Source organism: Trachemys scripta, chromosome 2 (genome assembly GCF_013100865.1).
Source record: "Trachemys scripta elegans isolate TJP31775 chromosome 2, CAS_Tse_1.0, whole genome shotgun sequence".
Lineage (NCBI taxonomy): Eukaryota > Metazoa > Chordata > Testudines > Emydidae > Trachemys > Trachemys scripta.
Genome location: NC_048299.1, coordinates 226290007 through 226305532, shown reverse-complemented (window position 1 = coordinate 226305532; position 15526 = coordinate 226290007). Strand labels below are relative to the sequence as shown.

The following is a 15526-nucleotide window of genomic DNA, read 5'->3' as shown; positions in this document are numbered from 1 at the left end:
GATATTTGAGAGAAAAGGTGGGTTAGTTAGTATCTTTTATTGGACCAATTTATTTTCATAAGAGAGACAAGTTTTTGAGCTTACACAGAGCTTTTCTTCAGGCCTGGGAAACAGCATGTCAGCTAAATACAAGGTGGAACAGAGTGTTTAGCATAAGTAGTTAACACATATTCAAGGGATCATTCAAGGTGAAGTGGCCTATTGATGCCTCTCCAATCATAAGGGGAAGAGAAAGGAGTGGGAGGAAAGGCAGCTAGTTGTTACCTACCATCCCATACTGGGAACCCATTTGAGGTATCATCAAACAAGTACAACCCATACTCAATGGGGACTCCATCCTGGAAGAAATATTTCCTGAACCCATTCTTCTGGCCGCCAAACTACCTCCCAACCTCTCCAAGTTCATTATCAGAAGCAAGCTCCCCACAGAACCAGGACACATCGGCCCAAAGCAGTACCAGACCCTGCCAGAACAACAGATGCAAAACCTGGAGACATATCTCCACAGCAACAATGAACATCATCCTCCATAACACACCTCTCAATGTCCTTGGGTCCTATGCATATCACAGCATACGGTGTATCTCATCCAGTGCACTAAATGCCCCAATAACAATAACAATCACTACGCTCTTGAATGAACTCATGCAGGAAAATGATAAAAGACAAAAACACCACATCACCTGTGGGTGAACACTTTTCACAGAGCAATCACTCTATATAGCTGACCTATCAATCCTCATTCTCAAAAGAAACGTGCACAAAACTTTCAGAAGACTAGCCTGGGAGCTTAAATTCATAACTTTGCTAGACACACAAAATCATTGACTGAATAGACACACTGGATCTATGGCTTATTACAGCAATCTATAACCCACTACATGGGCAGCACTTGAGCCCCCCCGCGCCCCCTTTGGGGAAGCTAGCCATGCAGTCCCACTCCTTCTGCCCCAGGCCCCGCCCCTACCATCCCTCAGAGCCCTCCAGCCACAGCTGAGCTCTCACCTCCCACTGGCTTGGTGGAGCCAGGGCTTGGTTTAGGGGAGGCTTAGCCTCCTCTGGTCTATTATACCCACCACCCACTAATAATTCCCCCAGCTGTCTTCCTCTCCCACACACACTTCCTTTCCTCCCTGTGACTGGAGGCCACTTCACCTTAAGTGGGCTCTTGAAATATGTGTTAACTACTTATGCTAGACAATCTGTTCCACCTTGTATTTAGCTATGACACTCTTGAGTATGCTTCACAGACCTGAAGAGAAGCTCTGTGTAAACACGAAAACTTCTCTGTTGCCAACAGAAGTTGGTCCAATAAAAGATATTACCTCACCCACTTTGTCTCTAATATTCTGGGACCAACACATTTTATACCACCACTGCATGGTACCAGATAGTAAGATGCACTGTACTTTTTTCACTTGGCTGGGACATCCATATTACTAGCTCAGATTAGCCCTAAATGGTCAGTTAAATGAGCACTTTTTCGTTATAATCTGAGAACAGGCATCAGTAATACAGTGAAACTCGTATTAAGCAACTATTCAAGGACCACCAAAATGTGGTTGGGAATGGATTTTTTTTATTAAAGGTGGCTAAAAATTTCATGTACAAAATTGAAAGCAATCCCAGAAAAGATGAAATCCTATTTCCTGGGTACCCAAAGTTATTGTCTTGTTTGTGGAACACTGACAATAATAAATTCTTCCAATTTGAATACTTGAAATACAAATCTTTAGTAAAAACATATTTTAATATACCAAAATTCACTTGTTTCGAAAACACTAATCTATGCTTTAGACATACTGTACGTGGGAAAAAAATTGCAAAATTAAACCTAAATTGTGAAGAACTAAAATGATCTTTTAAAATGAAAGCACTTAGGCAATCTTGACTAATGACATCATAATGTACTTTGTCTGGATTTCCAGTACCAAACTTAAGACAATGCACAGAACTATGAAGAGTGCAGAGTTTCCTGTTCACTAACATTGGACCCAGTCTTGGATTGGGATTCATTAGCATAAGCCTTTGCAGAGATCCCACTGAAGTAAGGAGTTGTGCTTATATTAAGTAACCACTCAGTGGATAAACAAAAAAGGTTGTCTCCTGAGGGAGATGCTCCCTTTTAATTAAAGGTGGCTGAGAATTTCATGTACAAAGTTGAAAGCAATCCAATGAAATCCAATGGAGGATCAGGTTCCTTGTCTTTACAGATGTATGACTTATGGACATTTAAGTCCAAAGCATTATTCAGGAGGCTGGCTACAGACAAACAGTGCAAAATTCCCCATTCAGAAGGGAACTCTCTGCAGTCATGAGTGTGTCATGGTGTGGGGCTTGCGCTTGCTTGCCATAGGGAGTGGGCAGGTGGTGGGGTAGACTTCTGCTTTGCTATGTCTATTCTCTACAAATATACGCTCTGTTAAAAGACCCTAAGTAGATCTTACAGCTGACTGTCAGCAGCTCTAATTGGTGTCAGGAGCCGTGTCTCCGACACTCTGCTCTCACACCTATGCTGAGCACAGAATTGATGCAGGAGAGATTCTGCTCTGTAATCTCTGTGAGGGTAATATTACATTGCAAGCACTTGGGGATATCTTGGATGGGTGCTTAATGAATGTGGTTTCATTATGTTCTCTCAGCAGCTGTCATGTCCATAAAAAGCAACAGAGGGTCCTGTGGCACCTTTAAGACTAACAGAAGTATTGGAGTATAAGCTTTCGTGGGTGAATGCCCACTTCATCATGCGTCTGATGAAGTGGGCATTCACCCACAAAAGCTTATGCTCCAATACTTCCGTTAGTCTTAAAGGTGTCACAGGACCCTCTGTTGCTTTTTACAGATTCAGACTAACACGGCTACTCCTCTGTTACTTGTCATGTCCATCTCATCCTTAATAGTTTAAATTTCTTTTTCAGGAAAAGAAAGTTGTTTTGAGCGAATAATTCAAAGATTTGGAAGAAAAGTAGTGTATGTTGTTATAGGTGATGGTGTGGAAGAAGAACAAGGAGCAAAAAAGGTAGTAATTCTTTTTCAGTGCAGTTTTATTTCAAATGTTTGAAAGTAAAGATGTGCGTTTTCTCACACCTGGGATTGTATGCATTGGGGGTTGATTCTGATCTCAGATCTATTCTAGTTGGGTCTTGGCTATTGCTGTCCTCCAAAAGATGCATTAGGATAGCTATGTATATCTAATAAATCTGTATGAAAGATGTTAAGTATGGATTCTGGTTTGACTAAAACTGATAATTCCACTTTTCTAAATGGCATCCCCTAATGCCATGAAATATAATAAACTTAAGCACAGCTATTACAATTTGTGTTGTTCATATACATTGCATTGTTTTGTGAATTTTACACCTTGAAAGAGTATCTGAGAAATGGAACACATACATTAATGTTGACCTCAGCGTGTGTCAGCCTGTACATAAATTGGGAGCCTGCATTTTTGGCCAAATATTGGTTATTTCTTACTATTCTAATCCCTGTTGCTTTAGCTCTGGCAGAAGATGCAGTTGAGTCTCTGATTACATGTTTTTTCCTTCCCCCATTAGGAAGGGGAAATATCACTGTCTCTTCTCTTGCAATGTGGATTGGGCATCTCAAAAAGCAGTACTTTACATCTTACTGCTAGGAGTTACTACTGAATATGTCAATCTAACAGAGTGCAGGGGGAGAGGGCCTGGTCTGAGGCCTTTGACTGAAACCATAGAACATTATCCTAGCAAGTACAAAGAGAAGAAAAAATGGGAGCAAAGAAGCTTATCTTGCCTCATTTTTCTTGTAAATTGCCTTTCCATACGCACTCTCTTTCCCAATTTAAGATGAAAATCCCAGTGGCGATACTATATCTTTCTAGTAACCATTTTTCAAAGCTTTCTGAATGGAGAGATTAAACTAATTACGCCACATGGCAATTTTACAAGATGTGACACTAAATGGTTTTGCAACATGAAATACCAACTTACATCCCTCTGAAACTTTCTGTGTAGTTTCCCATCTTGTTACATCACTTTGCGAACTTGTCAATTTCATGTGTCCCTTTGGCACACTAAAGTGAACAAATTCCTCCTTTCTCCCTTTAGAAATGACTTTAATCTTTGCAGAGAAGTGTTCTGCTGTAAATGATTACATTTTAACAGCTACATTTAAGATCAGGAAAAGCTGTTGTCTTTGTTCCTTTCTATTGCTCAGCGAAATAGTATTCCATGTAACAGTGACAAAAGTACTTCTTTCAGTAACACCTAATTCAGCAGTTTTTAACTGGAAACACTGTGCAGGAAGGCCTAACTAAGAAAGCCTTTCCATTTGTTAAATGAACAGGTAGTAGAGAAAGTTCCCTCGGAGCATTTGTTCCATGTGTTCTTTGTTGCTGGAAGGAATGTTCAGATTTGGAGAATGTAGGAGGTTGAGGATCTACATTCTTTGCTCCAGAGTGAGATTGTGACTCCAAGTTACAATCTCTCTGCCAGATTCCCTGCTGCTCTGGGAAGGGGGTAAACTTCACCTGGTCCAATGTACACTCCCTGGTGCATAGGCACAGCTAAGATGGCTGCCCCGTTGTGGGGGCAGAGCTAAGGTGCCACCTGTTCAGCCCGCCTGTGTAAATTGGGAGCACAGTGGCTCCACAAAGTTTATCCATGTTGTGGGTAACCAGGACAAGTAGATGAGGTGGGTGCCTTGCACTCCATTATGCCCCAGAGCCACTGTGCTAACTAGACCACAATTTGACCGAAAATTATTAGATACATGAATGATAAACACAGTGAAAAACTGTTCAGCTCTGAAGAATTATATACATCAGCACATTTTAGCAATACTAGAAGCACTAAACATTTGAGTACATATTTGTATTCAGATATATTATGCTTAAATAAGGGGAGATAAAACTCTATTATACTATAAAAACACTTAACCTTCCACACAGAGAAGCACCAACAAAATGGTAGAAGGTTTATAATGATATAAATAAAAACTTGACAAAAATGGTGTAACTATGAAGTCACCTATTAGAGTATCCTACTCCTCCACTTAACTTTTTACCGCATTCCATCCTACCTTCCCACCAATAATCTGTGTGTTTGTGAGTTTCTCAGGGCAGGGACAGTCTTTTTATTATCCCAATGTCAGGTAGCATTCCATGCCTTGGCCCATGATTGAAGGCCCCTACATAGTACTGCTCAATAATAAATATAAACTTTCTATAGACCAGGGTTCTTTTCTTTTTCCTTGTTTGTAAAGCATTCAGCACTCCAGTGGTGCTATATAATGAACAATATTGTTTTATTCACAGAGACCTCTAAAGTAGCCAACCTATGTACTTCACAGATTTTTATTTTCTGTTCTAGTACTGAACAGTGATGAACTTCCAGATTAGTGAGTGAGAAAATGAGGGTCTGTATTAAAAACCACTTTACTAACAGACCTGTTGCTTCATCGTAGAAGGGTGGTAAAATGTTCCTACAAACATAGGTGCTGGCTGGAACTAGGGGTGCTGCCGACCCCCTGGCTTGAAGTGGTTTCCATCATATACAGGATTTACAGTTTGGTTCAATGGCTCTCAGCACCCCAACTATACAAATTGTTCCAGCACCCCTGCCTACAAGTCCTTTATTTACTGAAAATGCTAGTTCAGTACAGGTGATGGATCTAAAATAAATTCTTGTAATTATTATAAAGCTGAGTCAATAAATACAGTTCTTTTTAAAAAGATTTTCACAATCCACATTTTTTCACTTTTCCTTTTGATTGATGAAAATAAGTGTGATACACTAAGGACACTGCACCCTTTTATATGTCACTTAGCACTGGATAAGTCATGGTATTGTCACCTTTCCCTAAACCATTATTTCCTAAAACTCATTTTTATAAGACATTTGAAATACTCAGGCCTTCACATTCATAGTACAGACCAAGGAGCAATAGTAAATTGTGGAGCCTTCTCTGGATCAATTCACAGAACACTTGATGTAATTAGGATTTTAGAGTTCAAGGTCATGCCATATGAAGGTTGCTGTCTTCCTACATCTGAAGGCTACTAGAGTCACATAGTAGATACCAAAATAAGGTGACACCGGTAGGCTTTTTTGCAAGAAAACCTGCTGTCTTGTCACAGCCACTATCACCAAAACTCCATTTTTGGTACCACAGGCACTGTTCTTTAGGTTATACATTATACATTTGGAAGCAAATCTGCAAAATATTCTTATTGAAGGTAGAAAACTGTCTTTCAGCCCAAAGGATCCCTCAAAAAGATTTTCACTAAGTGCATATAGCAATCAGGGGAAGGAAGAATGCCATGTGGATAAGACATTAGACTTGAATTCAGGATATCTGGGTTCAATCTGTTCTTCCACAGATTTCCTGAGAGATCTTGGAGAAGTCACTTAATATCTCTGTTCCTCAGTCAGTTCTCTGTCTGTAAAATGGCAATAATGCTTCTCCACCTCACAGGGGAGATGTGAGAATAAATTCATTAATATTTGTGATTCATCATATACTATAATGATGGGTATTCAACATAGCCACTATGTAATAACTCAGAGCACACTACACATTTTTATTTCAGGACAGGAAGTGAAGAAGATTTAGGTCCTATAATTTGTCAGAAAACTGGCACCTACAACAGCACAGTATATCTTAACACAGTGCAGGGATCTTAGCTAAGTACTTATTCACGTGCTATATCACCTCTTCCAGCATCTAAGGAAAAGTCTCTAGTAGGTATTGACCAGTTCCTAATCTGCTGAGTGAGGTCTAACTGAACCACAGCTCAAGGTGGCATGACTGAAGGCACAAATGTGTGGGCTTTTTATTCATATTCCCTACAAAATCCCAGGTATAAATTTCTTTGTCATGAGCAAATACTTCTTTCAGGAAACTGAGATGTCATTTACAATTTGCCCTTCAGTGCTATGCAATCGAAAAATGGTGTTTTGCAAAAATATTTGAAATAACAAGATTTTTCACTTTGTTCAAAATTGTTACTTTTTTGTTTGTTTTGTACGTGATAGAAAAAATTGAGTTTATTTCTTGTTTCAAAAAGGAAAATTCCCCCCCTTTTTAATATTTCCTACATAAAAAGTGAATTGGATTTTACTCAGAATGTCAAAATGAAAATTTTTGAAAATTTTGTCAACATTTTTTGTTTCAAAGGTTCATCACAAAATTGAAACATTTTGGAAAAAATGATTTTCTTCAGCAAATAATTATCAGGCTACCATTTTTTTTATTTCAAAAGCTTTGTTGAAAAAATTACAACAAGCTCTATTGCATAATATATAGTTTTAATAGGCAAAATGTTCAGACTTACAAATATTATGGAAATCTCATTTTGACCACTAAAATAATAATAGAGGTACATAGAATCATAGAATTGTCAGACTGGAAGGGACCTCGAAAGGTCTTCTAGTCCAGTGCCCTGCACTCAGGGCTGGACTAAATATTATCTAGACCATTCCTGACAGGTGTTTGCCTAAGCTGCTCTTAAAAATCTCCAAGTACAGAGATTCCACAACCTCCGTAGGCAATTTATTCCAATGCTTAACTACCCTGACAGTTAAGAAGTATTTCCTAATGTCCAACCTAAAGCGCCCTTGCTGCAATTTAAGTCCATTGCTTCTTGTCCTATCCTCAGAGTTAAGGAGAAAACATTTTCACACTCATCCTTTTAGCAATCATTTGTCCTTATTGAATTTCTTCCAATTTACTTAAGACCTTTTCTCCAGTTTGTCCAGATCATTTTGAATTTCAATCCCGTCCTCCATAGCAGTTGCAACCCCTCTCATCTTGGCATCGGCCACAGACTTTATAAGTGTACTCTCTCTGCCATTATCTAAATCATTGATGAAGATATTGTACAGAACTGGACCCAGGACCAATATCTGCAGGACCCCACTGAATATGCTTTTCCAGCTTGACTGTGAACCACTGATGATTACTCTCCGGAAATGGTTTTCCAACCAATTATGAACCCACCTTACAGTAGCTCCAGTTGTATTTACCTAGTTTGTTTTATGAGAAGGTCATGTGAGACAGTATCAAAAGCCTTACTAACGTCAAGCTATACCACATTTACTGCTTCCCCCCATCCACAAGGCTTGTTACCCTGTCAAAGAAAGCTATTAGGTTTGTTTGACAATATTTGTTCTTGACAAATCCATGCTGACTGTTACTTATCACCTTGTTATCTTTTAGGTGTCTGCAAATTGATTGCTTGATAATTTGCTCCATAATCTTTACATGTTACGCTAGTCAATAATTACATTTACTGTATTCCACTTTTTTATTAGATATTAATGCAATCCAGTTACACTCACTGCCATTAGGCAAAGCATTTGGATTTGCCATCCAACAGTATGTGAGGTATTCCCATTTCTCAATATGCTTAGAATAGAAAATACCTGAAATGTATGAGATTCCACTGTGTAGTAACTGCTAGCAAAAGGCAACAGAGGGTCCTGTGGCACCTTTGAGACTAACAGAAGTACTGGGAGCATAAGCTTTCGTGGGTAAGAACCTCACTTTTTCAGATGCAAGTAATGGAAATCTCCAGAGGCAGGTATTCTCTGGAGATTTCCATTACTTGCATCTGAAGAAGTGAGGTTCTTACCCACGAAAGCTTATGCTCCCAGTACTTCTGTTAGTCTCAAAGGTGCCACAGGACCCTCTGTTGCTTTTTACAGATTCAGACTAACACGGCTACCCCTCTGATGCTAGCAAAAGCTTACTTTTTAAAGGCAATGTCTGTCAAATACCTATGAAAATAAACCAATGAAAGCCCTGTCTTCCAGGTTATCCAATGAAAAAAGCAAATGCTTTGAGGCTGGGTCCCAGAGCTGTGTTGCTATTTTCAGCAAGTTGGATTTGTCATTATCTGCCCATTTTATAGAGGTTTGCTAATCTGGGAGTGTTCTCTGTGGTAGATTATTATTATGCATGTTTGGCTTGTAGGGTATATACTACCAAAAGATGAAAGTGCATAGATAGATTTCTACAATAACTTATGTTACCTTATTTAAGGTGAAAATCATTCTTTTTTTTGTGTTTTTGGACCACGGCAAGATTACACACACACATGCACGCACGCAGTATAAAATGTATACCATTGATCTTGCCAGGTCAGGCCTGTTAACAAAATTCCAGTGTAAATTGACATATGCTTGCAGCTATAGCATTCTTGGCATGTTTCCATTGTTGGCAATGTAAACCAGGGGCCCTTTTGGCCTACGTACAGAAGGCTTGAACATAATTATAATGCCTAGCATTTACATAACTCTTTTTCATAGGCCCTTTCAAGCATAATTAATCCTCACAATACTCCTGTCAGAGACATAAGTAAAATTATCTCTGCTTTACAGATAGGGAAACTAAGGCAAAGAGAATTTAAATGATTTTTCCAAGACCAGTCAGTAGCCCAGAAATAGCCCCCCTGGAGATTTTGGTCCTGAATCGCACCCCAGACTACAGAGAATAATCCATAACCTATACTGCACATGGGCAGTACTGTGATTGTTGGAGCTTCATGGAGGTGTGACTGGGGGTGGGGGGAGGTTCTTTTTTAATGTAGAACAGGGTTAGTAGGGGGAGCCCAGGCCCTCCCTCTCCCCTGGGCACTTGTCCAGGGCCCTGTGTGGGTTAGCAAAGACTAGACACCCCAAGGTCATTTTACGGCTGTCCTCCCTGAGCCACCTCCAACATCCCACTCTGTGGTCCAAGCTTCTGAGCTGTCTGGCTTCCTTTTAAACTCTACCTCCATCTGGAGCATGCTTTGCAGGTGTGGCAGGGTGGAATCGTCTGGGTCTAGAGTTGTTCTTTAACCACTTCAGCCCTATTTTATAGTTTATACACCCCGTCACAAGTACAAAGGAGTAATAGTGACTTAATTTATTAAATAGTTTGACACAAATTCTTTAGCTGCTCCACATATCTGATGAGTACCCAGCATGACAGTAGGGGGTATTACTTGGGAGGCAGTATGATCTTGGAGGCTGACCATGGACCTAAGAGCCAGGAACACCTGACTATAATCCTGCCTGTGACATTCATTCATTTCTCTTTGACTCTTGACTTCTTAGTAAATAGCAAGGTGTTTTCTACCATGTCAGTCACCATGCTCCGTCTGCTGTACATTGTTCGCTCATCTTTCCCTGGCATAATTCAGTGGGGAGACCTGGTGGCATGCATGATTCAAAAAGGGAAGCAGGGGACTGAGGTTCCTGGCTGGCCAATCAGAGAAGAAGGAGAAGTGGTGCCTAGCACCAGACAGGGAGCTACTTCCTGGATCCCAATCGGACCAGACAGGGAGCACTTCTGGAAGAAGAGCCAGATGGGGACTAGGGAGGAGAACTGCAGCAGCTCAGGCGAGGTGCAAAAACAAATGAGTGAAAATGCAGCCAGCTCAACTAGAACAGCATAAACCTGATGTGAACATAAACACTTCTGCCTTGGACATTGTTTGGCACCAACAATGTGTTTGGTATCGTGCAAGACATACGGTGTTGATAGGTCCTGCTACAAAGATCTTGCTGTCTAAGTAAAATAAACACAGAGAAGCCAAGATACATTGGGAAGCCCAGATTGAATAATTAGCAACTTTTTTCCCCCGAACCTTACTGTTGACTCATTTTGTGTCATTAGGAGGGATTTGGATGAAAGTGTGAGAAGAGAAATGGCTTTGCAGACCAGAAGAGGGAGGTTATTGCATGCATACGGGGTAATGTGGAAATCGGCATTGAGACAGTCATGTTGGAAATGGATGAGCAGGACATCTGGCTGTCATTGCTGATGGAGCTTGGCATGGAGATGACACAATTTGAATCTAGGTTGAAGATCTAGGGATTTTCTGTCCTCTAGTTAGTTGACCATTTAGCCCTTCTCTGCAGAAAGGGCTAGTGTTTCTAGATCTCTTAGAAGAAGGCTAAGCACATACTTGAGTTTTGCCACCCTTCTCTGGAATTCTGCTCCCAAAATACCTTAAAGTACCCTAGTGCCTCTGCAAATCACTAGCTCATGGCTCATTCGTTGCTCTTCAGGTTGAAGTGCAGTTAGCTCTTTTTCAAGGCTTTGTGACAATCTGAAAAAGATAGAGTTCCCCTCTGCCTTTCCATCAGGGCTTCTTCAACGATTTTGTTTTTCTTCTTATAAAGCTCACCGGCTCTGTATTACAACATTCTGTGGAAGCTGGCTGCCTGTGTTTGCTCCCTACTTTAGCCCTACACTCATTTCTCAGTCTTCAGCTACCCCAGGGCTCCCTGATGTTCCTTTGCCAGTTAATTAACACTCTCCAACAAGGTCCTGCTGCAGCATGGTATTTCGCTGGATAGTGGGGCAATGGTTGCTTGTTTTCAGTCTCCTCAACAGGCAATATGAGTTGTTTCTTGAGGCTGGGATTTTCAAAAGAGCCAATGTAAATTTGGCACTCCCATTTATTTTCAAAGAGATTTACACGCCTACCTATCTTAAGCTCCTTATTTTTCCAGTTTTATTTTTTTCAGTCCAACACAGATCACCATGATGTTATTACCAGGCTTGCAACGAAATTCTTCCACAGTTATTCATTGCTTACACAGTGGTTTACACAAAACTCTCCAGACAAAGAACAAATTATGGACCCATTTTGGGGATCTTACCATCTAAATTGCATAGAGTAACATATTAATGGCTTACAATAAACAAGGGACTAGAGAGAGTGTAAGGGATCTCTAATGTTTCAAGACTGATGTATAGTTAGACATCTTGTAAATTAGGAGAAGTGGCCAGAATGAAAGCCAGAGAGAAGATGCATTGTAAGGATAACCATGGGTAAAATCCTGGTTTTGCCATTGACTTCTTCAGGACCAGGATTTCACCCATGAACTTTTGAGGAGGGATTTGAAGAAAAATAAAGTTGCATCCCCCAGAAAACTGTTCTTAAAGTGCCACAGAATCCCAGAAGCCATTGTAATGCCTACATTGTTCTCAGTGTGTGTGCTCAAATCAGCTGGATGTGAGTTGAACCAATGAAATATTAAACATGTTAATTGTAGCCTTGCGATTATGTGTTGCATTGAAACTATTTTCCTATGGGATTAATGGAATATTTTCTCCGACAGAGGAGATAATTATCTTTCTTTTATTTATGAAAAACTTCTTGCTGACACTGTAGTGTCTGCTTTGCAGCTTAAGGATAGTGAGTTTTCACAATCAGATTTTTACCCTTCATGGATGATGTCATCTACGTTTGTCCCCCTGGTATTCATGTCTTTAGTTTATTCAGGTGTCTTGCAAATATGTTCAAGATTTAGACCTAGATTTTTTTTTTTTCAGCTAATGGGGAAAAAATTAAACATTCATTTTAAAATTCTCCCATATGGAAAAGCTGTTTTAAGGTCAGTGCAAACAATAACCACCATAATACAAACCACCAGGAAAAAATTACCTTCTGCGTGATTTGAATAGCATATTGATGTATTCTGAATCACTGCCAATGAGTTCTTTAACTCACCTAATAGTTTCTCAAAGACTAAACATGTTTTGACAGTGAACAAGTTTATCTTCATCTTTTTTTTTTTTTTTTGTCAACAAGTTTCATCGTTTTTTGGTACAACCATATCATTCATGGACAGGATAGAAGGTGTTCCTTGTTTCTATAGAAATATATTTTGTAATAGAGAAATTTACCTAATCCCTTTTGTTAGAAAAAGGAATTTAAAAAAATTACTCTTTAAATAAGGCCTACTAATGTGATTTAAAATTAATAGATTTGATATTACTGAGAGTTCAAGTTAGAAGCACTGAGAAATATTGATGAGAAGAGAGGTTATGAATTATTATAGCTCATCTTGAGTCATGCACAGTTAGAGAGCAGCTGAAGTATTGCTGTGCTCTTGCAGTGTTACCTTATTCTTGCAAAAGACAATGGGGTGGGCCTGCAGACCAGAATGCTCAGTTTTTTTGACATTGTGTTTCTTCTGTTCATAGCACGCCATGCCATTTTGGAGGATCTCAAGCCACTCTGACCTTATGGCCCTTCATCATGCCTTGGAACTGGAATACTTGTAGCAGCTTAGCAGCACTTTGAAACTCCAGAACCTCCCTTATGCCCATGGACAGTATGCCTGTGTCTTGTGTCAGCATTGGACTACAGAATTTTGTGATTTCAACATGTTGATGTACAGCTGCAATTGGTCTTAACCTTTGCCCTTTCAGTAAATGGAGGAGCATGCCTTTTTCTTCAGAACAGCTGTTGACTCTAGTATTGCGAATCCAATGAAAACAAGCCATGAGAATGTTTTAACAGCGTGTTTTACCACATTTGATACAAAAAAAAAGGTTCATACCTGTGAAGAAAGAAAGGACCTGCAAATGCTTTGTAGTTTTTAGAATCTTCAATGTGACACACACAGCTTCTTCAACACAGCAAACTTGATTGCACAATGAAGACTGAATTTTTCAAAATACCAGTGGAGTAATTTTCTTGTAAAGAAGGTTTACTTTTTTGGTTTCTCATACCCAGGGTACTCTGTACATCTTTACTTATTTATGAACAGACTGTGTTTTGACATCATATAACTGAGGATACGTATGATAAGATTAAAGGCTATTTATAAGCCTTTGTCTCATGATACAGCAAACACTTTTGATTTTAGCACATTGCAAAGTAGTTTAAAGTATGTCTAATTTAAACAAATAGGTACATCACTGAGACAATCATGTACAGGAAGAATTTTTTGTGTAAATTTGTAATAATGGATGATTCTTTTACATATTGTTTAAGTAAATGCTATTGAGAGGTAGTAATGCCTTGTTGGTGAAGTCTGAGGCAATGTGTACACAGCTATTGTGCAGTGCCTTATCAGAGTGTTGGGTATAAATATGTAGATAATGGATTTTTTAGATAAATTTGTCACGACCAAAAGCATGGATGTCAAGTGTCAATAAGGAATTTGTTGTTGTTCTTTTTCAGCTTATTTCTCTTTTTCCCCCTCAGCTATTCTGACTATAAAATGATGGTTGCCAGGTGTCCCCATTAAACACGTACACAGTGCTACACAACTTAATTGAAGAGGAGTTCCTTACTGTCTTTCATTTTTTGTTTTAATGCTAATGTATTAAATCTCCTTAAAGAACTGAATAATGAATCAAGAGACTCCTCCCATAAAAAGAAGTTAGAGAATAGAAAATATATTATACAGTGGTATTTGAGTTGGAGACTAACAAAACAAAGTTTTCATGTCAGAAAATCAAAAATTACAGCATGTGCTTTGATTTACATGTTAGAAAAGAGTATTTTGGAGAAACTGAGCAAAACATAATTATACACACTTAACTTTTTTTTTAATTCTCTTTCACCAGGAGTCAGATTTTCCTAGTATGTAACATCCATTGCCGGCAATGGACACAATGAAATAGTTGTCACCAGCCAAGGATGTAAAATTTCCATAGTCTCTATTAATTTCTATGATCAACGTAAATTGTGTCTGACCTATGAGTTGTGACTTTTCTAAATCTTACAGGCCATGAGCAATGTCAGTTAAACTGAGTCTGACATCTTGGCCTGACTTGTACTAGTTCCATTTCCCTGATTTCTGTCTTTTCATTAAAAAGAAATCTCAGCTTTGTTGGTTCATTCTTCAAAATTTACTCCCCCTTTCTGTTTTTCCCTCCCACCCACCCCCACCCCAAAAAACAACACCAGCCTTTTAAACAGCTACCTGCAAAGCACCAAAGTAGCTGCAAAGCAACACCCTCCTGTGTTGGAGGATTCATATTGCTGCTAGTTAATCATTTGTGGATTTTCCAAATTGCTTAATTATCAACTAAGGCCCCTATCTCGCTAAGACTTACACGTGTGCTTCATTTTACACATTAGGCCTTGGCTACACTCGCGGATTCACAGTGCCACCTCTCCAAGGGGAATAGCTTGCAGCACTGCGAGAGAGCGTGCAGCGCTGCAGGCGCTGATTACACTGGTGCATTACAGCGCTGCACTCGCTGCGCTCGGGGGGGGGGTGTTTTTTCACACCCCTGAGTGCAGCAAGTGCAGCGCTGTGAATTGCCAGCGTAGCCAAGCCCTTAGTGTGAGTAGTTCTAACAAAGTTGAGGGAATTACTCACAGTGCATAAAGTTTAAGCACATGGTGTGTAGTTCTTTTAGGATTGGGGCTATAATTCGATTTTTTTTTCTTTGCTTCAAGCAAAGTAGAGAGTGACATTTTTTTGTCTTTTCAATTTTTGTAGTCATTTTGCAGACTGAAAAAAACACAGTTTATCTTGGCCTTATTGTACAAAAAAGTGTGTTGTGTCCACAATTGTGTACAGAATTTTTCTTCATTAACTTTGTGTTTTAAATTAATAAAATTGATTTGTGAACTAGTAAACAATTCTCTGAGACGTAAGTATTTGATTATTTTTGCCATAGGTTCGGAAGGAGGTAACACCTCTCGTTTTTTTGCTATCTCAAGAAGAAAAGATGCTCACTTGTCTATGCTACCCAGATAAGAAGCTATATAGAACAGCAACCATGCCTTGATAAAATACCTTGGCTG

General features: G+C 39.4%; 1 protein-coding gene across 23 annotated transcripts in view; it reads left to right on the top strand.

The window, feature by feature from the left end:
• Positions 1 to 14297, top strand: part of EYA1 (EYA transcriptional coactivator and phosphatase 1) — a 239039-nt gene extending 224742 nt beyond the window's left edge. For 22 of the 23 annotated variants that reach the window (XM_034763102.1, XM_034763100.1, XM_034763101.1 and 19 more), the window contains 2 exons: positions 2919 to 3019; positions 12961 to 14297. In XM_034763102.1, the coding sequence (XP_034618993.1) occupies positions 2919 to 3019; positions 12961 to 13041 (182 nt within the window). In that variant the 3' untranslated portion in view covers positions 13042 to 14297. Of the gene's footprint in view, positions 1 to 2918; positions 3020 to 12960 lie in introns of those variants that run through there. The other variant, XR_004644761.1, reaches the window with a different exon arrangement.
• The last annotated feature ends 1229 nt before the right edge of the window (positions 14298 to 15526 follow it).